This window comes from Ananas comosus, linkage group 1 (genome assembly GCF_001540865.1).
Source record: "Ananas comosus cultivar F153 linkage group 1, ASM154086v1, whole genome shotgun sequence".
Taxonomy (NCBI): Eukaryota; Viridiplantae; Streptophyta; class Magnoliopsida; order Poales; family Bromeliaceae; genus Ananas; species Ananas comosus.
The window spans coordinates 20,902,471-20,929,581 of NC_033621.1; the positions used below are offsets into that span (position 1 = coordinate 20,902,471).

The window sequence follows — 27,111 nt, forward strand, 5'->3', positions numbered from 1 at the left end:
TTGGGTAAAAGTAATTATTCGCGAATTAAACATGGCTCGCGAATAATTCGGAAGATCGGCGCGGTTGCTGGCTTGCTGCGACGCGGACTCGTGGGCCTCGCGGTCGCGGGTGGCCTAAATTAAAATAAAAAAAAACCTTTCAGAGAGAACCTTTCGCAGTTCGCCTCAAAAAAAAAAAAGAAAAAAAAAGAAAAAAAAAAAGCCTTTTTCATTCGCCCCCCTCCCACCCCGACCCCTCCCAAAAAAAAGGGTTTGCCCTAACTTCTGACCCCTGCGGCGGTGCGGCCCTGCCACCGACCCCCTGCGGCGGTCGCGGGCCCTTCCCCTCCCCCTCTTCCCTTCCGGCCGCTCGCCGAACGCAATCGGAAGCCCTCCTCTTCAGAAATCGAAGATCGAAGATCGGGTTCTTCACTCTTCAGAAATCGAAACCCTCCTCGTCGCCTCTTCCGCTTCCTCTTCCGCTTCCGCTTCCGCTATCCAACGATAGATCAGTAATCGATCGGGTGGTTCTTTACAAACCAGGTACGATTTGAGTTTTCATTTTTCAACGCAAAAGTTGGAAGCTTTTAGTCCATCTGATGGATACTTTTTTATACGCAAATGGCTCGAGTGCTTAAATTGAATGTGTCCATTCTCTGTTATGCACAAAGAAGACCCAAACATAGAGCTAAATAATCTTAATTAACTTAGGGACCAGGAACTCTTGTATTATACCTAATCAATTTCATGATCTTGTCTTGTCGACACTTGCAAAAGGAAAATTTTGTTGTGGTCTTTCATGGACCATTGACTCAGTGGGCTTGTATGTGAACCTTTTATATTTTACATTTAAATATGGACTATCTTGATCTCTTATTTGCTTAATTATTTATTTATTTTGAGGCATAATATAGTTTACTATTTTTTTTTACTTAATTAGTTTAATTTTGTAGCTCTTTATTCTTATAGTCTTAAAAAATATAAGTATTTATGCTAATAGCGTAAATCTTGAGAGAAAAAAAACTTAATTTAATAGCCGAATTTTTGATCCCGAATTTTTAATTGGTGAACGTATAATATCCGTATAAATCACGTATCCGAATAATTGGCGAATCCCTTTTTTAGCCCTTTTTTTCAACAAATTTAAAAATTAGAAGGCGAATTTTATCCGAATTATACCCGTACCGAAATTTTGCCGAATCCGAATTAACTAACTATGATCCAGGTCCGGATGACAACCCGACACGTGATCCTCGCAGTCTTCCCTTAAACCCACCCTCCCACATTCCTTCCCCTCTGCCAACCGCCGCCCCTCGCATCCCCGAATCCCTCTGCCTGCTGCCCCTTCCCCACAAATCTCGAACTCGATCTGTTTTATTTATTTATTTATTTCACCTCATTTTCCCATGCAGTTCTTTAGAGAAACTAAAAGATAGGGAAAAGAGAAAACAAATGGCTGCTGCAGCTCAGCCCTTCACTGGGAATCTGAAGGTAAACAACACTCGCTTCCATTTCTTTCCCCCCCTCCTTAATTGATACGATCTCTTATTTTAATACACTATTTTGTTAATCTTCTTGGTTTCTTTTTTTATATAAAGTTTTAAGTATTTTTCCACAAATTAAATTCTAATTTGAAATTAAAATTTATATGGTGCATTGCTTAAACCTGAAGCTTTAAATTGTCGTCAGCACTTCAAACTTGGCGTAATTTGTGTAACATCTTTCAGTTCTCTGATCAAAATGTAGCCTTCTAATTCATTAAGGAGTGGGATAGTGTGATCTGAGAACTTTCTTGGTGTTCCGAAATTATAGGTTTAGATCTTTTAGTTCAAAAACCTCGAAGGGAAGTAAGTGAATAACTGCAGTAGAGACAAGATCAAACTTTTAAAATCGAATCATTTTTGTTTCTAATTTGATTGGAGACAAATTTTTATTTCTTCATCTGAAGTGTAGATATAGGAGTTAACTTTCTACTTTAAGGAGGTATTTGGTTGGAGGGAAGTAGCAGCTCGAAAGTGGACTACAAATTGAAACGAAACTGGAAGCGTTGCAGTGATTCTCCGGAAACCGTAGAAAATAACTCACATTTAAGAACTCGACTTCGCCATGTGGGGGTTTGCATTTTGTACTTCTTACATATACTTGTAACTTACTTTCATATATTTTAGCTCCCAACAACCACAGCTTAATCAATTTATGTTCAAATAAACCCAAAATATGACGGCTAGGGGTCTGATGAGTCGAAGCCTTTTCGACCGTTGGAAATGGAGGCAAAATGAGTTTAGTATCAGAGCGACCTGAATGTTTGTGCTTCTGCTGATTTTGTCTTGTTAGACGATGGTGAAGATGATGAAGCACGATATATGATTCAAACAGAAGTAGGAAAGGTTGAAATTCTAGTAAGCAATAAAAATTTTCATAATTTGAGGAATAATCTTTTGACTTGGAGCGAGTGGATTAGTAATGCAAATGGCATTTATATCAGAAATTCTATCCGATTTAGATTACAAAGTTGGCGATTACCATTGTTTCTTTATCACAGTGTATTGGTAATGCTTTGATTCTTAGACTTATTGGAAAGTAATGGCGATATTTGACATCAAATTGATGAATTTTCTTTTGGCTTTCCAAATGCAGGCAATTAATGTCTGATACGTCATAAATCTAGACCATGGTTTAATTTGTATGATCTTCTTGATAGAAAAGTAGAAGAAAAAAAATTTCTTTCAGGATCAATTTATTTAGAAACAACGATGTCCACTGAATCCTCAACTTCCACATGCTCCCCGACAATTATAGTAGGAAAGACATGAATCGTTGCTAGCTTAGGAAATTGAGAGTGTATAGAAAGAACAAAAGTGGTTTGGAAATGGAATAATTTTTTTTAAAACCTTGTGTTGATGTTAATGTAAATTTTATAAGGCCATCAGTGAATATCTGAAAAAAGTTACACCCGTGAGATAGTCAGGAAACTAACTTAACAGTGGAATTATAAAATCGATTTGTCATTCATGCGAATATATGAAAAATTGGATATTATCGAGATAGTTGGGAATTGAAATTAATAGTTTAAACAACAGTCCCGATTTACGCAGCCAAAGGACTATCGAATGTGTTGTCAGTAGCCTGCGATAATGTTATAACATCGTTTTGCTTTGTGTCATCAAATCATGCAGAAAGCACTTGCTGGCTTGAGAAGAATCAATTTAGAGGGTCTGCGGTGGCGAGTATTTGATGCGAAGGGCCAGGTTGATATCTTTTATTGCGCCAAATACAGCTGTTCACATAAGCTCTAGAAATGTGCTCCGCTAATTTTTCCACTTCTAGGTGCTTGGAAGATTGGCGTCACAAATTGCAACTGTTGTCCAAGGCAAAGACAAACCAACATACACGCCGAACAAGGAAGAAGGCGATATGTGTGTTGTGGTCAACGCCAAAGACGTTTGTGTCACTGGTAGAAAAATGACAGACAAGTTTTATCGTTGGCACACAGGGCAAGTCTCCAAAATTCTTTGTCAGCTACCTTTTGTGGACTAATTTTATTAAAAATTATTTTGATTAATAATCATTCCTCAGGTATGTTGGCCACCTCAAGGAAAGAAGCCTCAAAGACCAGCTTGCGAAGGACCCAACTGAAGTAATTCGCAAAGCTGTCCTGCGCATGCTTCCCCGCAACAAATTGCGTGATGTAAGTGAAACATCATGTTTATGTTATATATTTTGAACCATAAAGATGGCTTGGCATTCTAAGACCTTTGCATCCATTGGTTCTTTAGTATACAATAATCTGCAGATTCTAGTACCTGTAAACCTAGAATCCAGTTCATTTGATATTAGCGAAACATGTGTGAGATTCTCCTCCCAGTAGTGTTATGAATATGTTTGAGTAAACCCATTAGCTAGCATAATTTATTTGAAAATTTTAGTTCTTTGTGGATAACTGTTGTGCAGTGTATTTCCTTGTTCCAAGAAGTGCCTATTAATCTAAAATTTCCATAATGAATATACAGTTTATCAACAAACATGTATGGAAGCAGCTTTGAAAATTGCTTCCAAGTTCATAGAGTATAACCGTCGTCTTCATCTTTGTTCCTGCTGAAACTCAATAGTGCAGGATATTTCTGTTATCGATTGTAGAAATATTGGCTGTAAAGTCTGTGCATCATTCATTTCATGTGAAAAGATTGAAGAGTTGATAAATGCCTCTTAACTTGGTTCCTCTACTTGTTCTATTTTTCAGTCATATAATGCTTTTGCTTACTGAAGCGACATATTTTAGGCAGTTCTTATTATAGTTCACAGCCTTAGAAAACTTCATTTTATCTTTCTGTAATGTTGCTAGTTTCATATTCGTATGCTAAACTAGGATTTTCACAGTTGTGGAGTAGGGGGAATATAACTTAAATCAAGTAATTGTTTAAAATTGGTCATAGGGATGTGTTAATATTTGTTCATGCTAATCTTAATCACGTCAAATTATCATGGTAACAAGAGTGTTTGTAAGGCAACTAACAGCAACTAAGAGCCATCTATGACAACTGTAACGATCCGACACACTAACACTAATAACTCATTAGGCCAAAACTATCTGCCCAAAATGCTTAAACCCTGTTATTATTGCTATTGTTCCTGGTTCTTTATATTCCCAATCATATTTTCATATCCATCTGATGTGGGGGTTGTTGGTGTGTTTGGTAGTCAAAATATCGAGTGGTACTATAAAAATGGAGGTATAACCAACCTGCAGCTGAAGACCAATCACACAAGGATTTAAGTGCCGTGGCACGGGGTCGTACTGAAAACTTGCTAGCACGGTAAGACACGATGTGTGTCGAGCCGTGCCGATGTGTGTCAGTCACAAAAATTTCATGTGTGCCGACACATAATAGCATGAAATATTTATTTTTTTACCAACAAAATAGTCTAACTGTTTATTATGTATTTTTATTAAATCTTTTGAACTTTATTGAAAAAATTACTTACTAATTTAAAGAATTTAGGGTTTTGAGCTGTGCCATCGGTACGGAGGCTATATCGTGTAGATATTTTGTTAACATGATACGGCACAGTAGATACGGCCCGTGCCGATGGGCACTTAAATCCTTGATGTCACAAATGCCATATGCATAGAAATCTAGTTGCAGCTATGTGAACAAATCCATTACATTTCCATTAGTAAGGAATGAAGGATACGCCAGTTATCTTAAGGTTATACTTATACCTCATCTGTACCAGATGAGCAAGACAACAACAATGTGTACCTGCTGTAGGATTTGTATCACTAGCCCAAGATTTCATCATAGAATTTCGTTTTCTTAGATCTTTATTATATCATTAAATTATCGTGAAAAATTTAGCCCCTGCAATTCTCACCATTGTCTTGTGTACAGGATAGGGACCGCAAGCTGAGGATATTCGCGGGAAGCGAGCATCCCTTTGGGGATCGTCCGCTCGAGCCGTATGTGATGCCTCCGCGGAACGTGAGGGAGTTGCGTCCGCGTGCACGGCGTGCGCTCATCCGCGCCCAGAAGAAAGCGGAGCTGGGAAGCACCACCCCGCCGGGAAAGAAGAAAGATAAAGCAGTTGATGTTAGTGCTTGAATATCTACCCTCTTGTTTTGTGCTCAGATGGCATTTTCTTGTGATGCAAATCTGGTTCTTTTGGGCTTTATGTGCTCAGTTAGCTAGGTAAGGTAAAAATGTATGGAGAGCCCCTCAACTAAGGACCATTTAGAAATGGCCCCTCCAACATTAATTTGGAGATTTCGTTGAGCTGATTTCGTTAAATTTAACAGCTCTAGCCGCTTCTTCAGCAAATGAAACTGTTGCTGAAATTGTATGTTTTCGTAATCATTACGACCAACTGGTAGCAAAGGCACAGCAAGATCTCCAATTTAATTGGTTGAAAAGTTTGATTCAAAATAATCAGAAGTTGAGGGGCGTCAATGAAAAAAATTAAAAAGTTGGAAGGTCTATTTCATTAAGCGCTGTAGTTGAGGGGTTACTAGTACAATTTCGCTATTTTGTAGCTCTTATTTATTACTTAACGCTGCTGGAGCTTGTTACATTTTTTAATTTTTGTAGTGATGCTGAAATTTACATATACAACTATTGTTGGATGAAATTACAAGCACTTCTTGGTAAAAGCAAAGTTACAAAATTCTCCAGTTTATTGAAAAATTTACTGATTCCTCACGACTTTTTGGTTTCACGAATATCTTGTTGAATTATTTGCTAGCATAGAGATAACAATAAAATATTAGCAGAATATATGAAAAAAATTACAGATCAATCAACAAATTTTAAATTTTTTATGCACTATTTATTATATATTTCTTTTACTTTATTAAATTAAAAAGTGATGAAAAAAAATTATTGCATACAAATTTTAAGGATATTTATTTTTAGTGTGATATGTTTATAATTTACCAAACAATGAATTTATCAATCAAACTATTGTCGAATATTCTTTTGGTTTCACGAATATTTCGTCGAATGTTACTTAAAGAAAAAAAAAACTATTTTATATACTCCAATTTGAATGTAAATGCTTACTCACTACTTATAAGATCCATAATTTTTTTTTTGGATGTACAAAATGTCTTGTTCTATTAAATTAGTTAAAATATCAATGTCGCGTTCGGGGGAAACGTAATTAACGCTGCATCAACGCATCAACAATAAGCAGATGCGGTTATTCCGGTTGCTTGCAACGGCCGCAACCACCTCTCGAGTTACTCCACGCGTCCACATCGAGATGTCGGCAACCGATCCTCTACAACTTGGATGTACCACAAAATTACACGCCCACCAATAAAATGCTCAGAATGTCTAACCAAATTCAATTTTCTGCTACAGTAAAGACTTATTTTTTGATCGTTGGATGAAGTGATGTACGGTTAGAATGATAGTGGTCCACTAGAATTGAGTCGGCGGTTGGTTGAATAATATGATCTAATGAATGAAAATAATCAAAAGGATAAATTTAACTGCCAAAAACTTATAAGTACAAAGAAAGCTATATTTATAAAAGTATATTAATCGGACTCGTATATTTAATATTATTAAAATTTTATAATAGTGCAACCCATATGTGCCCCTTGAGTTGGGCAACTCATGTGGTTCACAAGGTTGGATACTTTCTCATAGTCCATGTGAAGGTTTTATATATAGATTTTATATGCTGCGTGTTTTGGAAGCAAAAGTTGTTGTTTTTCGTTTGATTTGAGCGAGCGACAAATGAAAAAACCAATTTTTTCAAAAATTTGTAAAAATATTTTACAAAAAAAAGCTCTTTTACAGTTGGAAAAAAGAATTTCAAATTGAAAATAGTTTTCAGGCCGACCAAACACCCCTAAACTAATAACTTTACGCCGTATGTGCGGCGGACGAATTTGTTACAAAATAAGTTGTAGAGAATCGACACCCACGCGCCGCCAAAAACAGCCAAAAACACGTCGACAGATGTGCGCTTAGTGATGTGTTGTTCTGGAATTGGTTCACCACGTCACTTGGTGAACCCTCTACTTTTACGGTGGAGATGCATATGAACGTTAGATGCTATGTAGGTCTACAGATGACGTGGTGGACATGGTCTAGAGAAGGTTTCAAATTCTCCCGGCCCTCTTTCGACGTCTCTTTTTCCAATTAAATGAGGAGGGCATATGCCTTTAACTGACACTCTCTCTGCTGGGCCGATGGCCGACGCCGACCTCGCCGGAACCCTAACCGCCTCGCCGGAGGTTCACCGTCCTCCTCCGACGCCTCCGCCGCAGCCGCCATCTCGCGCGCCCCTTCTCGCACCCCGCGAGAACCCCCTCGACTGCGCCCTCCGCCGCCTCGAGGCCTTCCTCGCCCTCCTTAGCTTCCCCAGCTCCGCCGCCGCCCCCCGCCTTCCCCTCCGCCTCATCCTCTCCGCCGCCGCCTTCGTCCTCCTGGGCGTCGCCCTCCCCTCCGCCGCCTTTGCCCTCTCCCGCTCCGCCGCCGGCGGCGGCCACCGGATCGACGGCTTCGAGATCACCGTCGTAGTATCCGAGGCCGCCGCCGCCGCCGTCTCCCTCGCCTGCGTCTCCCGCGGCCTCGTCAAGTACGGGATCCGCCGCTTCCTGTTCGTGGATCAGCAACACGGCCAAGACGATCGGCTCCAGAAGGAGTACCTTCGCAAGATCCAGGTATCTGCGGATCATCCTTCAGTAGCAAATTGTTGATTATGGCTGTCTCAAGTGATCGATTGCAAAATTTGGAAGCAGAATTGTGATATTGTAGTGATAGTGGATAGTTAGCAGGGATGAATGCTACTTTTGGTTCAGTATAAACTTTTCTCTGATCTTTCTATTTATAAATTAACAATAGTGCCTGATCTTTTGAGTTGTTTAGGGTATCATCTCTGCATCTGCTTTCCATTAGTGCTGTGTGGATCGGATTTGGTTGCTATTATGTTAGATGACTTGTTTATCTGCAGTATGATTGCAAAATTTAGGAATAATTGTAAAATTCATCATAGTTGAATGCCAGTTGAAAGGTTGAGAAATAGTTTTACTTGCTTGTAAGCGGCTATTGTTGGGTGTGCTGTTGAAATGCTTTTTATTTAACTGAACTTGGATTATTCTTACAAGCCTGTGGTGATTGCTTTGTATGTGTTGATTCATGATGTTCTGTTGGACACTCCAATTTGGTTTTTGTCACCTTTATCAAGATGAGTTTTCCAATTGAAGAGAAGAGGGTGTTGTGCCTTAATGATTTGTTCCTTTATGGAATGCAGTACATCTTTCTTTGTTTGATTTATTATCATAAATTCAAAGTCGGATTAGAATAGCAGTAACATCTTTGTTCAACTAGGTTAAATAGTTTGCATCATCAGGGGTGCATCGGTGCTTTATGCTCTTTAATTAACCAAAGCTTTGATGGGTGGGAAATTATATACTTTGTACCTATTAAGTAAATGTTCAAGGAAGATAATATTTAAGGGCTTGTTCAGATGCTTGAATAATTTATCTTGGAATCTCCTTTTGCTGACTCGACGACCAATTGTTAGTTGTAAAATGATCTCTAAAAGTGAGTATGATAGAACAAATAATACGGAATTAGTATAATCCCAGCGTTTTATGGAGAGAACAAATCACCCTGCATAAGAAATTATTATTATGACCTTGCAACGATTGAGTCAAACATTTATGTTACAACCTTGCAATTTTCTGATAGTAATGGAATATAGTAAGCAAATGAGTTATACTTGATATCTTGTATACAACAGTGTCTCTCATCTTGAATGCTTTTCTAAATCAATAAGAATGTGGGTCAAAAGTTGTTTTTTCCCCCTTAAACTGAAATTCATTGCTCGCCACATGGCAGGACTTTTTTTACTTACTCTTTTGGTGGATATTGCCATGCTTTGTGGTGAAGACTGTCCGTGAAATTGTCCGCTTTGTTTATATTTTCCATGAGTCAATATGGAGAGCTGTTGTTGTCTTGTTAGCATCAGTTGCATCATGGACTTACCTGACGACAATATATTTATCATCTTGCACAATTTTCAACTTGGTTTGTAACTTGCAAGTTGTGCACTTTGAGGATTATGGCAAACTGTTAGAACAAGATGCAGATCCTCTAGTTTATGTGCAAGAACATCTACGCCTCCGTTACAACCTCTACAAAATCAGCCATAGGTTCCGTATATTTCTTCTATTGGTGTTCTTGTGTGTTACAGCAAGCCAGTTTGTTATTCTTTTTGAGACTACAGGACATGGTGGGACAGTCAACTTCACTAGTGCTGCAGATATAGCTGTAAGCTTGATGTGTTTATTCATTTTCATCTGCCGTAAATATTTTCTTCTTGTTGGGGTAAGGTTATTGGATAATTCTTAAACTTTCTTCTTGACATTGGCAGGTATCTTCCATTGTTCAAGTTGTTGGCATTGTCCTTTGCCTCCATGCTGCTACTAAAATATCTCATAGAGCTCAAGGAATTGCCTCGTTAGCTAGCAGATGGCATGCACTAGTAACTTGTAATTCCAGTGATTCGACTCTTCCAAGAGTCACAAATAGCTCTGGGAACTTGGAGGCTTTTCCAGCAGATTTATTATTGATGGATTATTCAGAAAGCGACGTGGAGTCACTAGATAATGTCACGGTGCATACCAATGCTCAATTAGCTTCTTATATGTCCTCATATCACAAAAGAGAAGCACTAGGTAATGTACTCTCCCCAGTTTTTGCATGTTTCGTTTGAACATATTGATTGGGTTGGAATGACTGTAATGAGTCTTTTTGCGCATGTTACCCTTCACTATTTTCTGTTTGGCTTTCTCTAGGTAGCACCTGAAAAATTTGCAGTTGATAAAAACTAGGGAATTTTAAGCAATTTCGTGAAGCAATATCATCATCCTTACAAGATACTCCCTATCAATCACTCCAACTTTCAATCTATAAGATATAAATAGTCTAGTATAAGATATATAAATCGATGGTTCGGTCACATCACCAAAAAAGGCTTCTCAATGAGCCACGTCTGCATTCGCTCCAACAACCACTAAGAGCTTGCCATATAGCTCATAGGTGTTTTGGATGGACCCGGTGCATCGTAAACCGGCTATAAAAAATACATCAAATATAAACTTATGTAATTACAATAAATTATTTAAATATTTTATATTATATAATATTATATAATATTATATTTTACATTTTACAATACTAATATATTTTTTGCGGTGTATAAAATATTAGTATACATCAGATGCAAACAAGGATTACTCCTCTCTTGAAATTATAAGTTCACTCTATTAAGCATTCTATACATCGGGTGTGTATAAGTATATACACCACTTACTTAAAACTTTCAATAGAAATTTTAAAATTAATTCAGTAAACAAATTTAAATTATTATATTTTGTAGATCAGATATATTTAATTAAGTTTTGCTATTGAAAATTAGTGTTTTAATAAAAGTTGTGGCGTATGATGTGTTAATATACACTAAGTGCATATAATAATTTCTTCTTTTTCCAATCAATTTTATGTTTGATTAGTATTATTTATAGAATAGCTATTAAAATTATTAAGTTTAATTTTTAAGTGAGTTATTAGAAAACTTTAATTCTATAAATACTGAAAGTTAAAAAATATTAATAAAAAAGATTAGTTTTTATAATGTATAAAATGCTATATGAACTTCTTGTATATTTTTTTTATATAATTTTTTAATTTTAAAATTTTAATAATTATATATGTTGATTGACTAAAATATCTGAAATACTACCAACCCGCCGTGAAGCGCTGGTCCTGCACTAGTTTGATTTAAAATAGAGTAGATAAGGCAGAATTGTTATTGATCCATTTTGACTCTTAATAGAAATTAAATTATAGTAAATATGATTATCGAGATATCATAAAATAAGATAAAATTGTGTTTTAAATAAGACAAATTTATTTAGATCATATAACTTTAGTATTCTTTCTTTAGACTAGATTTTGCTATAAATCCTAGACTAGATTTTGGCATGTACATAAATTACAAAAAGTGAATGTTATTTTACATGGAAAAAAGGCTTAAATGCACATTTGGTCCTCAATCTATAAGGCACGTGACAGTTTGGCCCTCAAACTTTAATTTGTTGTAATTTCTGGCTTGAACTTTATAAATTGTTTCAATCAAGTTTCACAAGCTAATTTAGTTAAACTAAATATTGACGTGTCACTGTTGAAATATTATGGCATCTTAATCATTATTGCATCATCAATCACAATACTGCTGCTTCACTTTTAGTTTGATCTAATTATTTGTCTGTTTAAACTCGCTTTTTGTTTGATCACATTTTTCACCAAATTTTTACAGTTTACTTAATTTTTCTGCTCGTGCAGTTCTGTATTTGCTTTCCAGCCCTAGTGGAATTACTATTTTTGGATGGACTGTTGACCGAACATTACTCAACACGATCTTCTTCATTGAGATGAGCCTCGTTCTCTTTGTACTCGGTAAAACCATCGCATCTCCTACAAAGCCGGTACTTACTGATTTCATAAGAAATCTTCATCCAAACAAATCAATGCACGAATAGATCAGGAACCGCAAGGAGCACATTTAATCAGCATGTTTGGCACTACTAAGGACTCGAGGGTCTTTTATAGAAAATGTACACGAAGAAAACCACACCTGAGAATTCTCCAGTTGAAAAGCGTCGGATTGTGCAGTTGCAATCACTTTGCTCTGGAAGGAAATGAATCACTTGAGTTTGTCAAAAGGATGTCTACCCCGTGCAGATGTGAGATGTGTGTATTGTCTTGTAAGTGTATTAGGTAAGATATTGCACTGTAAATTTGTGGTGTACAAGTTGGTGCGCTTTTTTTTTTTTAATGTCCTTGTAATGCCAAAGATCTTGTTCTCCACTATTACGATATACCTATGTTGTATCTTCTGTTGTCCTATTACGATATACCTATGTTGTATCTTCTGTTGTCGTATAGTACCTGTTATGTTTTTTTTCCCCATAGGTTCTTTGCTCTTTCGGTGGATAGCGTTGGATAGCGTTTTGTATTATGTATGTGTATTCTTTATGTAACTATTCATAATAACGTGGTCTTGTTATGGGACTACTTGCGCAATTACAGTAAATCAAAGTTGTTTTATATATCATTTTGATACATGCAAGTTTTAGACTCTCTACTACAAGTGAAATATTCCCTGTTTTGAGGGGTACGGATGGAGTGTATGGTATTTTGTGGGGCTTATTTTGAGTGTTCGTCTTAGTGGTCGCGTACCAATCTTACCAAGTAACAAGATTTCTGATGCTTTAGCATCGACATTTCGATGGGAATGCGGTTTGGGCATGAGCTGTGCATACTTGAAAATGAGCAGACTCGAATTTGAACTCTGGCAGGCTACTCGCAGTAGTCAGTTACGCAAGCACTTAGCTCAGTGGAAGGGCGCCGAAAAAATTTCATAAGGCGATAGCTCTATCCACCGTCCATATCCACCGTCCATAGTGCTTTGAGATTGATGTTGACTGCATGATGAGGTAATCCAGACCATGCTATTTCCCAGTTTGGTTTGACACTTTTGGCACTGGAGCTGCTGGGTAGGTTGCTCGCCTGGCCTGAGCTCTTCAGCAGTAACATAGCAACATAGCTTTTAGGGAAAACTTCAAAAACCCTCCCTGTGGTTTCACACTTTTTCATTTTAGTATCCTGTGGTTTAAAGTGTATCAAGTTAGTACCCTGTGGTTTCTCACTTTATCACTTTAGTACCCTGTGGTTTAAAGTGTATCAAGTTAGTACCCTGTGGTTTCTCACTTTATCACTTTAGTATCCTGTGGTTTAAAGTGTATCAAGTTAGTACCCTGTGGTTTTGTACTTTATCACTTTAGTACCGTGTGGTTTTAATTTGTATCAAGTTAGTACCCTGATACACTTTAAACCACAGGATACTAAAATGAAAAAGTGTGAAACCACAGGGAGGGTTTTTGAAGTTTTCCCTAGCTTTTATCTTGTGCTTACCTGCTGTCCATCCTCCCCATCCATTCCATCAAACGTTATCACTTTGCGTAACTTTATCCTGTGCTCACTGTCAGGCCATCCTTCTCATCCATTCAATCGAACGCTATCACTTCCATAGGACTGGCAGTCCGTTCTTTTCATCCATTCCATCTAACAATATCACTTGCATTACCGGAGATATTCACTCCGATCAAGCTCCTGATGCAGCAGCCAATCCTAGGAGGGAGCAAATAGTCCTTGATGGTTGTGCGTTTGCATAAGAACACACATCTTACAAGTCAGCGGTAACCATTCCTAGAGCCGCGCCTATCAGGTTGCCTACCCAGAAGGAAGGCAGGCCAATAACACGTCCAGGATACCCAATTTAGAGGATGTGTCGGCACCTCTGCTGCCGCGCAGAATCCACTACCACCAGCAACATCTTTTCCAACCACAAAGGAATAAGTATGCAAAGAACATGGGCTAAAACTCTGCCCGACTATACTTAGCCATCTGAACTTTCAATTTACTTCAATCAGCTGCCGGACTTCAAATTACACTTAATAATTGACACTAACCATAAGATCAAATAGCTCCTAAAGTTGTTTTAACATTCCAGAAAGGGGAAAACAAAAAGAATCACAGACTATAATTAGTCATAGAATTTCACAGAAATCGAGACCAGGTGATTATAGAAATTGTGATTGTATCGAAGTTCACAAGGGAATGACTTATTATTGCTAGCAAACACTGATCCCAACATTAGACAATCATACCCATCACAACAAGAGAAGGGTTAGACAATTCAAACAGTTATATATTAGAAGCATCCAGCAACTGCAGCTACTCTGAAAGAGGAGCATCTATGCTTCAAAAGTTAAAAAGAAAGATGGCCGAAGACAAACTTCAAATTCCGTCCCAATTGAAGCTGGGTTTTCCCCGACATCTAAATTCTCAAATCTCAAATAAAAATGAGGCAGCTCATGCCCCAAATAGGATACAATGGAAAAGGAAGATCATGTCCTCCACATTTATTCACGAGATAAACACACATACCACTAAAGGCTGGCAAACAGAACCGCTGAATGGAGAGATGATTCTTACTTGGTGCCGTGCATGTGACGGATTAAGTCAACAACACGCGTGCTGCAAAATGGAACAAAAGTTGGAAGAGATTACAAACCAAAAATAAAGCTCACTAGATCAAATAATGAGGCTTCCACTGCAACTCAAGCTCGAAATAAGAACATTTTCATGATATGCAAAAACAGCATTTAAAAATCATCCTAAAGCCGACAAATCTCGGTTTTGATTAGAGTTTGAGCTGAATAAGACTTGATTTTAAAATATCAACCAAATTGGCCGAAGAACCCAAAACTAGCATAGCACCAAACTTAGTTCAACTACTTGTATTATTTCTTCTACAGTGTTTGATCGTTTTGAGAAAAGGAGAAGTGAACATCAGCTATTTTCTCTATATTAGTATCATAAACAACATAATATATGAAAAAATTGTGACATTAAGTTTCACTATGACTATTCCACTAATATATGTTGAATAAAGTGATGTGTACCAGTTCTAATCATGATAACTAGTGTAGTGACCTGTGCGTTACGACGGATAGATACTGTTAAAGTGAAAATTTGTAAACAATAAAATATCAGTTTAGCACAAAAATAGTAAATATAGTCTATATTATAGAAAAACACTTTTAAAAAATAAAATTATAACGAAAAAAATTTAATCGTTTCAACAAAACTGTTAAACCTTATTCAAGAGAAGTCGCATATAATGCAAATGGACGATTAAAATTATTTCTGTAACACAATAATCAAATGAAAAGAAAAAGAAAATGAGAACAAAAAAGTAGGCCCTACTCTTTCCCAAATTAAGAGGGTGGGTACATGTAGGATGTAGCCATGAGGATTAATGTATAGCTACTATAGATGTGTTTTTCTTTCTACTCTTTTCTATCACCTCGCAATAGCCTGATAGCATGTTGTCATACATTCTGAGGAAAAAAGAGAATTTACCTGTAGCCCCACTCGTTGTCGTACCAAGACACAAACTTGACAAAGTTGTTATTCAAAGCAATTCCAGCCCTGGCATCAAAGATGCTTGACCTACAGACGACACCGAAGTAAGATATTAGACTACTACATTCAATTATGAACTTCAGCATCGTTGGCGCAGCCTTTGTCTCGATTAAAATTAATCAACCATAATTAAAATGACAAGGAAAAAAAGGGATTGTTAGTCACTATTGTTGCATTTTTCTCCCCTGTAATAGGCAATACCTGCTGTCACCCACAAAGTCTGAGGAAACCAAGTCCTCGTCTACATAACCTAGAATTCCTTTAAGTTTTCCCTCAGACTCTTCCCTGCGATAAGGCACAACAATCATTTAATGTCCCAATATTAATAAAAGAAAACAAAGAAGGCAACTAATGAGTAAAAAGCTCATTTAATCAAACGCAGGTCTAACAATAAACCTCCAAAAAATAGGGGGAATTTAGCAAGAAGTCATCAGTTTAAAGAAAGGAAACTTGTGATTTTCTGTTATCCCCTCCTTTGCAACTAATTCTATCGCATCTTATTTTCAGGTTTACATCGTTAAAAAAATCGAGAAGAGAAAAAACATCAACAAGGTTAAGAACCTATTTATTACTGTGAATGGGTACTGATGCTTTCACAAAAAGACAAATAATATCTGCACGTACTTGATAGCGGACTTAATCTGCTCGTAGGAGGCTGCCTTCTCAAGCCTGACGGTGAGATCCACGACGGAGACATCAACAGTAGGAATACGGAAAGCCATACCAGTCAACTTGCCATTCAAAGCAGGAAGCACCTTGCCAACAGCCTGTTGAACAAGCATTCCACAGAAGTCAATCATGCCAAGTCAGCCTTAAGGAGATACTCAATGTAGAACCATGATCTTTTCATAAGGGGTGCAACTTTGATAAATGACAATATGACCTCTGTAGTAGATGGATAGATCACAGTATAAAGCAGAAAATAGTTATCTAGCGTTAATATGCTCTCTCCATTCCTTTGTAATTGAAACTACTTAGGATAATAGGAAGCAAAATGCCTCAAAAGATACAGAGAGGACTGGCAATCAAGAAAAAAATAAATAGCAGCAACAATTGATTACAATGTTTCAAAAAGTGGTCCATGCGGCTGCATATGCAATTTGGACCAAAAACCGCACCACATATGTAATATGCAGTGTTGTATGCGGTCGGACAGCATTTACAGCCTATATGCGGCGGCATATGCGGCCAGTGGTCGCATATGCGGGTGTTTTTTTTTTTTAAAGGTAGGATTGAAATACAATGTTGAATGGGACTCTTTGTTTAATAAATATACGTATACATATAACTATTTTCATAGAAGTTTAGTTAATAAAAATAAAAATGCATGTAAACGCAATTATCTTTATACAAATATAACCTAACTATCTCTCTTCTTATTTTTATAGGTTCTATTCCTAATCTATCTAATAATATGTTTATAAATATTGATGAATAATTTTGTAGCTGTTAGATTTTATTATACTAACTTTTTTTTTAAAGTGCTGGCCTATCAAATGATGTGAATGACAATTTATTGAAAAAAATATTATTCTTCATAGAAATTTAGCACTTTTTAGAACATTGATTTTTGTTTGACATTTTTTCTGATTTTGCATCAAAATTTTATTTATTTCTCTATTTAATAATTAAGAGTAAATTACTAATTAAGAGTAAATTGCTAATTGTTAGTTTAGTGATGAGATCCTTTACTTGAAATTAACTATTTTAATTTGTGAATTCTATATTGTTACTCTAGTTACTTAGTTTTGTTAGGACGCATTTATATATATTTTTAATACCTATAAATATTTTAATAATATTTTAATAGATGGATCGCATATGCATTCGCATATGCACCCGCATATGCATACGGGCTATGTGGTAGGCAACCGCATGCATATCACATACTGCTTTTTAGAACATTGATTATGGCAGTTCATGTAAATACTCGTAAAGCATCTTTTCCAGCATTACCTGCTTCATAGAGATACTACAATAAACCCCGCAGGAAAGATAAAATCGCTGTCATCTAAGCGGGCTCTCAATCAAATTTTAATTAAAAAAGAAAATGCAGTTTGCATGGTATGATGATGAAAAAATATACAGATGCATGTATGCAACTAGTCTACCAATAATTCACCTTTCCTTATGATTTTTTCCTTTTTTCCCTATTTGAAAGTGTGCATTGAGAATATGCATGCCATAAATTCGTCGTTTACTATTCTCTCAACGATGAGCACAATGAATCTCAAACAATTCGAGACACTAAATTATATCCAACTTTATTACAATCATTTACTCTCTTTTTTTTATATTACTCCATAATTCAGATCTCAGCAAAGAGATATGGACCTTACTTTGATGGTCACAGACCAGGCCATGTCCATGAACCGTACAAAAGAAAATCTTAAATTCAATCATCTAGGAGAGGGCGATAAACTTGCATTTTTCAATCTCCAAGTAGCAAAGCAATAACAATTTCAAATCTCCGAGAGAAACTTGCTTACATAATCTGTCGGATTGACTATCAGAAAAAGAGAAACTTCCAAACTAAAATAATTGGACATAAGCTTCTATGACCTAAGTCCGAAGCTTAAGTAATCAAACAGATAATAGAAAAGATTTCAACATACGCATCTCAAAGGTGCTAGTAGAAGTACCTTTGCAGCACCAGTGCTGCTGGGAATGATGTTAAAACCTGCAGCTCGTCCACCTCTCCAGTCCTTGCTAGATGGCCCATCAACAGTCTTTTGAGTGGCTGATAAAAGATACACATAAGATTACAGCTGCTCGATAGGATAGCTAAAAAGTTGGAACGCAATAATCCACTTTAGTAACATTAAGTGAACTGTTACCAGTGATAGAGTGCACTGTTGTCATCAGGCCTTCGACAATGCCAAATCTATCATGAATGACCTAATAAGGTTTGGAATACAAAAATGCAATTCAATTAGTACATTAGCTATAATAAGAACTAATATACATAGCACATAGGGGGGCGAAAGGTGCAGAAACTACCTTGGCAAGGGGAGCAAGACAGTTAGTTGTGCAGCTGGCATTGGAGACAATGTTGATGTCAGGTTTGTACTCATTCTCATTCACACCAACAACAAACATAGGGGCATCTTTGCTAGGAGCAGAGATGATGACCTTCTTGGCACCACCCTGTTGTTAAGCAGCATCAGTAAATACAGAGAATCAAATTAGATATCACTTTTATCCAGGAAGAAAATAATAATAGTACACTAAATATTTCATGAAATACCTTATCCAGGAAATTGAGAACCAAATATAACTGACTAAAACTAAGGAATAAACAGAGACCTTCAGGTGCGCAGCAGCCTTGTCCTTATCAGTGAAGACGCCAGTGGACTCCACGATATATTCGGCACCAGTCTCGCCCCATGGGATCTCATCGGGGTTCCTAAAGATAACCAAATAAAATTAACAATTGCTGAAATAAGAACTTAAGAGCGCAACAACAGTGAAGATATTACAGTTAACATACCTAACACCAAAAACGGTAACTGCCTTCTCACCAAAGAGAAGGGTCTTTGAATCCTTAACCTGGATGTCATGGTGCTTCCACGTTCCGTGCACTGTATCGTACTTAAACATGTATGTCTGCAATCCAAACACCCCAGAGAGGAGAAACACATTAAGATCCTCAATCAAATACACATAAATATACACAACAATCAATAACGAATGATCATAAACCAACTAAAAGCACATTAATTTCTCAAGAAGTTCATCAAAGTATAACTCACATATTTATTTAGATAGGATGTCAAATAACTATCTTAATCAACAAACTATCGGTTGACATATAAGGGCAAAATAAGAAGCGAACACCTATTTTAGCAAAATCAAATTCTAGCAGTACATAGATCTGCTAGATTGAGAACGGCAATCAAACGTTATCATCAAAACAAGCACTAATTAATAATGAACAACATTTAGCGCCAGTTGGGGCCTGCTTCTGATTCTGCTTTAAGCTACAGCTGCCACAGTAGAGCATTTGGTAAACAGAAAAGCCCAGAACTTCTGGTTTGGCAGGAAGATAAAAATGAGATTTTGAGCACCAAAAGGAGGAGCTCCAGTTTTAGTGCTTCTAAATCTGTAGTAAAGAGAAGCTGTTAGAAAGATTTCAATATAGTGCTTCCCCCCAACAACACTAGTAAACATCACTTCGTTAAACAGCAGTACCATCTATAGCAGGGCCAAACAAGAGTTGTGAAACTTATCTGACCAACTAAACTAATTGTTTTACTGAACAACGGGAAAATGGGAAGAGAACTACAAATCAAGCTAAATCAATTAAAAAGAAACACATCGGGTGATCAGATCCATAAATCTGTAAAAGAACGGACGAGATCAGCGAAACAAAGAGATTATACCATGTAATCCGTGGTGATGAAGGGATCGTTGACCGCGACGAGCTCCACATCGTCGCTCTGGAGAGCGACTCTCGCCACCAGCCTTCCGATCCTTCCGAACCCTAAACCGAACAACATCGGATTAGATCAAAAACACTATGTAAGCAAAGATTCAAAGCAAAATCACAGCGAAAACGATCGGAAAATCCTAACAATCCCGATCCAAACCCAAAAATCACCCAAAATTTTAAAAAAAAGGGAAATAAATCGCAAAGAAACCTACCGTTGATGCCGATCTTGATCTTTCCTGCGCGAAAAAAAAAAAAAAAAACCCAAAAAAATGAGGAAAAAATCGGAAAATGAAACTCGAATCGGAAAAAGGAAAAGAGATAAAGAGGAAAATGGATACGGCGATTACCCGAGGCCATTGGAGATGAGATCGAAAGAAAGAGAGAGAGAGAGTGAGGAGTAGAGCGATGCAAGAGAAATGGATGAGACGGCGAAAATGGGGAGGGTCTAAGCTCCCCTTATATAGCCGAGAAAGTAGTGGTTCAGCAATAATGTTAAGAGCAAATGTATGAAGAGACCCCTAAACTATAATTCGTTAATGAATAGAACCCTCAACTGTTTATTTTAGAAAACCTTATATATATATATATATATATAAGGGTTAATTTCATACATGTCCCTACAAATATAGTAAATGATAAATATATCCTTATAAAATTTAACTTTCGTATGTTGTTCTTACAAAAATTCTGATATTTTTAAATACATTCCTCTGATTTGTTACCGTTAGAGAACTGTTTATATTTTTAATTTTGGCATCATAAATATATTCCTAAAAAATCATAACATTATAATATAAAGAAGTAAAAATATCAAAAATTAATCGGAGCTAAGTATTTAACTTATTGTTAACTAAATTTTTCTAACGGATTCTAACGGCAGAGACATATTTAAAAATATCAGGACTTTTGTAGGAATAATATATGAAAGTTGAATTTTGTAGAAATATATTTGCAACTCACAATGTTTGTAGGGACATGTATAAAATTAACTAGCTTACTGTTTGCTGCTCTATAGTTTAAAATGTAGTACTTTAATATTGAACTATTAGCATAAATGCAACCTATGCTTTGTATTAAAGAAAATTTAAAATATCAACGAATATTATTTACAAATTTTAATAGATTAATTAATTATATAAAATTGTAATTATTCAATTTGAAAAAAGGTAGTAAGAACTGTAACTTATTTTAAAAATTATTTAATTTAAAATTTTAAATTGTATCAACAAAGTCTATAAGAGTATTTTGAATATGGGTATTTTTTTAAAAGAGATTTTTTTTTAAGAAAATTTAAAATACTCAACTTTATTCGCTTTTTTATATATATAATAATAATATAATAATATAGTATGGATATCTATGTAATTTTTATTATTATTTTTTATGCAAGAGGTGGTGATCTAAATATTTTGTCATATGCCACTTTGATGAAAAAAAATAAAATAATTGTTTGATGTACAATTGTAAAGTCCAATTGTGCTAATTCAATCTAATTAAGAGTTTTTTAAAGTTATTTCTTTCTATTAAAAATAATATTTTGTTTTAATTAATTAAAAAAAAGAGATGAGCAATCTACTTTAAACATGGCAACTGTTGAGGGGTCCCTGTATTCTCTGACGCAAAAACAATATACCCTATAAATAAATATATATATATTTAAATAATGACGAATTTGCATAAAAAAAATTTATTAGTTTTAAGATTTTGCAAACGTAGGCCACTATTTTGAATTTTGTAAATTCGTTCCAGATTTTTAGATTTCTTTCTCTCGCTTCTTTTTGTTTTTCTCTTGTTCATTTTTTTTTTATTCGAAAAGAGCGATGGAGGCGGAGGTAGAGGCGGCCCGCCTCGTCTACCTCGCGCGCCCTCGCCTTAGGACGTCCCGCCTCACCTCCACCCCATGCACCCTCGCCCACGCCCGCGTCCGCTTCCTTGCCCTCCTCGCCCTCCTCGCCTGCAACCCGACTGAGACCGCGCCACGACCATCTTTTTTTTAACCTACCAAACCCACTTTTGTGAACCCGTCCCCTCCACCACCTCTACTGCCCTCCACGATGGTAACAAGAATGGCACCACGTTCTTTTCCCCCGCCTTTGTCCTCCATCTCCACTGCAGTGAATTTTTCAGCTACCAAACCCACTTTTGTGAACTCGTGTCCTCACTACCGTTGTCGACGACGAAAAGGAAGCGCTACTTGATACCAAGAAGCTTGCCGGCGAGGTAGGGGGCAGGCGGCCCAGCGCGCCCACCCGGAGCGAGCGACGATGAGTGAGGTGGAGATGGAGAAGAGTGCGTCGACGGGCGAAGGCGAGTGCGGCCTCGGTTGGGTCGGAGGCAAGGAGGGCGGGGGGTGCACAGGAGCATAATTGGTCAAGCACTTTTATTTGCTGCAAATAAAAAAAATTAACTAAAGGCCAAAAATTAGAGAATAAGAAAGAAAAATTAGAGAAGAAGGAAGAAAAATATTAAATTGCACTATTTTAGAAAAATGTTACACTGTTATAGATATAAACTACATCTTTTAAAATAAAAGTTGCACTCTTTAAACGAAAATTGTACTCTTTGAAAAATAGTTATACTATTCCTCATCCTCCTCCTTCCCCTCTGCTTTTTTAAGGAGGTGAAATAATATAACTATCTTCCAAAAAGTGTAATTTTTGTTTAAAGAGTGTAACTTTCATCTTATTTTTTTTCTCTTATTTTTTTCTTGTTCGTTTTTTTGTTCTCTCCGAAGAAGGCGGCGGGGGCGGAGACGGCCTGCCTCACCTCCGCCCCAAGCGCCCTCGCCTTCGCCCTCCCCCGCGCCCCCACATCTCGCCCTCCTCGCATCCAACCCCGTCAAGCCTGCGCTCGCCGCCTCCCTATAGGACGCCCCGTCTCGCCTCCGCCCTACACGCCCTCGCCCACGCCCGCTCCCCCTACCCGTCCTCCTCGCCTCTGACCCCGTTGAGGCTGTGTCGTGACCCTCTTTTTTTTTTTCTCCAATCCTCCTCCACTGTCTCCGTGGTCATCCGCAATGATAACGAGGGCGGCGTCCGAAAGGGCGACGATGAGTATGACCTCGACGGGGTCGAAGGCGCGGAGGGCGAGGGGTGTAGAGGCACGGGCAAGAACGAGGGCGATGGCATATAGGACGAAGGCGAGGCAGGCCACCTCCGGCCCCACCGCCCTCTTAAAAGAGAATAAAAAAAAAGCGAGAGAAAAAAAAAGAGAAAAAATAAGGAAAAACTAGAGAAAATGAAGATGATGAAGATGCACTTTTAAGATAAAAGCTACACCATTTAGAGGAACGTTGTACTGTTATAGACGCAAGTTGTACTCTTTGAGATATAAACTGCACCCTTTAAGATGAAAGTTAAACTCTTCAAACGAAAATTACACTCTTTGGGAGAAGAAACAGTATAACTATCTTTCAAATAGTATAACTTTCGTTTAAAAAGTGCAACTTTTATCTTAAAGGATACAGTTTATATTTCAAAAAGTGCAATTATGTTTATAATAGTGCAACATTCTTCTAAAATAATGTAAATTTATGTTAACAGTGCAACTTCATTTTCTTCTTTTTTATTCTCTAGTTATTAATTTTTAATTTTTTTTTATTTTAAGCAAACAAAAGTGCTTGGCCAGATATGCTCTCGTGCACCCCCTGTCCTCCCCACCTCCCACCCCGCCGAGGCAGCGCTTGCCGTTGTCCTATGGGACGCTGTGCTCAACACCGCCCCGTCCTCTTCTCGGGCATCGTCATGCTCTCTTCCGTCTCCACCTCGCTCGGCACCGGCACCGGATGGGTGTGGTGGGTCGCGTGCCCCTTCCCTCACTAGTGAGCTTCTTGGCGTCAAGAAGCGCTTTTTAGCGCTTCCTTTCATCGGCAGCTGCAGTGATGAGCACGGTGGGCTCCCAGAAGTGAGTTTGGTGGGTCAAAAATTCACTCGAGTGGAGGTGGATGTGAATGTGGGTCGCGAAGGTCCGCAGACATGGTGGAGGAGTTTTGGAGAAAAAAAAAAGAAAAAAAAAAAGATCGCGGTGCAGTCTCGACGGGGTCAAAGGCAAGAAGGCAGGGGGTGAGCAGGTGCAGGCAAGGGTGCATGGGGCGGAGGCGAGGAGGGCCGGTGGTGCATGGATACGGGTTAGGGTGCGAGGGGAGCATAGGCGAGACGGGCAGCCCCCGCCTCTCTTTTCGGAGAGAGAGAAAAAAAAAACGAGAGAAAAAGAGAGAGAGAAAATAATAAGGGTATTTTAGTCAAGTTTTTAAAAATTCGGACTAAATCTGCAAAATTGAAAAAAGGCAGTTCAATTTTACAAAAGTACAAAACTTGTAGATTTTTTATACAAATTAGTCTTAAATAATTGAAAAAAATAAAAGAAGGAAACTAAATGACAAATTTGACACATCTCAATTATTGGTGCTTTCGTTATCTTGTTGCAAGAAAATCATAGAAATTTCGTTATGGCCATAAACGTGGCGAGTTTATGGCGGACGTTAGCATGTACTAAATTTCTTGAATGGAGACCAAAAAAAAATAAAAAATAAAAAAAATCTAATTAAACCAGAAAAAAAAAAACACGGGACCAAATAAAAAAAAAGGCAAAGGTGCATTAAAGAAAGAAAAATAAGAAAATAAAAGCAGCAAATGGTTGGATATTTTTAGAAAGACGGTAAACAATTTATTACTTTTATAATAAATTATTCATTATATTTTTAAAAATAATAAATAATTTATTAATTTTGGTATAATTATATAGGAATAATTGTTTATATACCTTTTAAAACTTCGAAAATATCTAATCTTTCGAATATACCCCTCATATATTTCTCCGTTGTTCTAAAATACTCAATACAGTCACCACCCATTAAGTTAATTTGGATTAAATATGAATTAAAAATCCACCACTTACCAGAATTAAAAAGAAAATACCTTTTTTGTCCTTAACTTAAGGACAAAAAGAAATATTAATGATGGTAAAAGAATATCTATATCTATATCTATCTATATCTATATCTATATCTATACTATATATAAAAGCGTATAGAAATTCCGACAATGACAGACGGAATCCAAAAAGGAATAAAAAAATATTCCCTACGAATGATTATGATCTTTTTGTTAAAAATATCCCAAATAAGAACGAATGGTTATGATCAATCTATTAAATCTCTACTAAATATTAAAATCTATTCCCTATAAATAGTTATGATTAATTTGTTAAAAAAATATTTCAAAAAAGAACAACTATGATCAATTTATTTAAAAATAGCATTCCTATCCATCTATAAATTCAATCCTACGTTTATAATCAATTTGTTAAAAAATATCTCAAATAAAAATAAATGGTTATGATCAATTTGTTAAAAAAATAACATTCCTATTAATCTATTTTACATTAAAATTAAAATTTGAGTTTAAATTATAAATTAAATTTAATTAATTTTTTATATCAAATTTGAATTAATAATTAATTTTTTTGTTACAGTGGATCAAAATTAAATTTTAAATTTTAAAGTAAATGTGAATTAAATTTTTTATGCTTTTAATTTAAAAACACATACTTAAATTTGATTTATCAAAAATCAAAAAGTATATAAAAATGTTTGATGTATATATATTATAAAAAAAGAACGCGGTAAGATATTTGAAATATTTCTAACAAAATATAACAAATTAATTTATAAATATAGTTTTCATTGTAAAATTTTGGATATATATAAATATGCAAATGTATACTGATTTAAAATAAATTATAATAATTGTTACGTGCATTTGCACGTACATTCAACTAAGTATTTGAAAAGATCAAAAATCAAAATATTTTTTATACCCCTAATTTAAGGGCTAAAAAGAGAAGCCGGTGATGATAGAAGCATATATATTTGAAAGAGTAAAATAGTAATTTTATAAAGATAACAGTTATTGGTAACAATTCATTAATAAAATTTAACTCTAAAAATATATTTGAAATAGGTTAAACCATAAAAAAGTATTTTTAATATTAAACTTAAAAAAAAAGTAAATTAAAAAATTAAAAATTTATCAGAGATATATAAGTAATTGCTCTAATTATATCCCATGACGTCAAGTTGGCAACCAAAAAATTATTTTACCGAATATAATTTTTAAAAAATTATTATTTTACCAAAAAAAAAAAAAGTCTTCATTTATGGGTGTTGGGGAAGGGCGGCGTGCGAGGTGATCGAGGCTTCACGTCAGGGTTCATGTGCCCTTTTGCTCTGTTTGGGATCAAATCAAATGTACATTATATTTATTTTTGAGCAATAATGTTATGCTCCAAATGCCATGATAAACTATTATAGAAATAAAATCAGCTAAGTTTTATTTTTTTATAAAATTAATCTGTACTAAAAGAAAAAGAAATCAGTTAAGTTAATTTAAAGTTATTATATTTTTAATGTGACTTGATTAAAAAATATTGTCCGGTTTTGATTAAAATCATACCCGTTTGCCGATTAAACCGCCAGTTTGAATAGTTCAAAACAGTTTTTTGACTTATACGGCGTAAATGATTGAACTGAATCACTTTATAAACCGTGTAACAGTTGGACCAATCAAACTGACCGATTCGTCCTAATTTTTTTTTTTAATCATCATTTGAATATTGCAGGATGTAGGATAGGACTTATTACAGATCTAGCTAAAGGGTGGAGTCAAAGGCTCGGTTGTTGGGAGTTGCATAATTTTGAACTTCCAGCTGGTTTTAGAACGGTGTACATATACTTTTTGTCCTACAGCAAGGTATGGAGAGTACGTACTATTGCATGCCAGTGGAAAGATTAATTGCGCAATTAGTTAGATTAGATTGGATCGAGTGTATGAAAAGATACTTCATGGACCTGGTGATTGTGTGTTATCTAGCAAATCGAACTTATTAAAATGCAACACATGACCTTTAATAAAACATGAGCTATGGCCCAGCATGGATTCGTCGTCTAATTAATTACTGTAGCGTTAATTAAGGGGGTGCGTGGTCCATTCGAAATGAGTGCGTAGAGCCAGGAAAGTTCAAGGGGTTGTTTGAAAACAGAAAATCAAAAAATGATATATTTTTGAGTTTCAAAAAACAATTTTTCCCGTAATTGTCAGTGGGACTCCCGGAAATATTGCGACTTTGATGTCAAGA

At 36.3% G+C, this 27,111-nt stretch overlaps 3 protein-coding genes across 5 annotated transcripts; 2 read left to right on the forward strand and 1 right to left on the reverse strand.

The window, feature by feature from the left end:
• Window positions 216-6,105, forward strand: LOC109717334 (50S ribosomal protein L13). Of its 2 annotated transcripts, none has more exons than XM_020243069.1 (6): window positions 216-522; window positions 1,205-1,470; window positions 3,156-3,227; window positions 3,307-3,473; window positions 3,556-3,667; window positions 5,370-6,105. In XM_020243069.1, exons 2-6 carry the CDS (start codon window positions 1,432-1,434, stop codon window positions 5,577-5,579), a joined length of 600 nt encoding a protein of 199 aa, XP_020098658.1. In that variant the 5' UTR covers window positions 216-522; window positions 1,205-1,431; the 3' UTR covers window positions 5,580-6,105. The 2 variants fall into 2 exon arrangements, with proteins under 2 accessions (XP_020098658.1, XP_020098663.1); XM_020243074.1 differs by having other exon boundaries at window positions 1,392-1,470.
• LOC109714367 lies at window positions 7,644-12,602 on the forward strand. Of its 2 annotated transcripts, XM_020238973.1 has the most exons (4): window positions 7,644-8,149; window positions 9,330-9,761; window positions 9,865-10,168; window positions 11,838-12,602. In XM_020238973.1, exons 1-4 carry the CDS (start codon window positions 7,676-7,678, stop codon window positions 12,032-12,034), a joined length of 1,407 nt encoding a protein of 468 aa, XP_020094562.1. In that variant the 5' UTR covers window positions 7,644-7,675; the 3' UTR covers window positions 12,035-12,602. The 2 variants fall into 2 exon arrangements, with proteins under 2 accessions (XP_020094562.1, XP_020094570.1); XM_020238981.1 differs by lacking the exon at window positions 9,330-9,761.
• Window positions 14,153-20,464, reverse strand: LOC109709036 (glyceraldehyde-3-phosphate dehydrogenase 2, cytosolic-like). The gene is made up of 12 exons (XM_020231090.1): window positions 20,325-20,464; window positions 20,190-20,213; window positions 19,928-20,028; window positions 19,036-19,151; window positions 18,852-18,951; window positions 18,546-18,692; window positions 18,383-18,443; window positions 18,188-18,285; window positions 16,170-16,312; window positions 15,747-15,830; window positions 15,483-15,572; window positions 14,153-14,594 (listed from the first exon to the last, which is right to left on the reverse strand). Exons 1-12 carry the CDS (start codon window positions 20,332-20,334, stop codon window positions 14,549-14,551), a joined length of 1,020 nt encoding a protein of 339 aa, XP_020086679.1. The 5' UTR covers window positions 20,335-20,464; the 3' UTR covers window positions 14,153-14,548.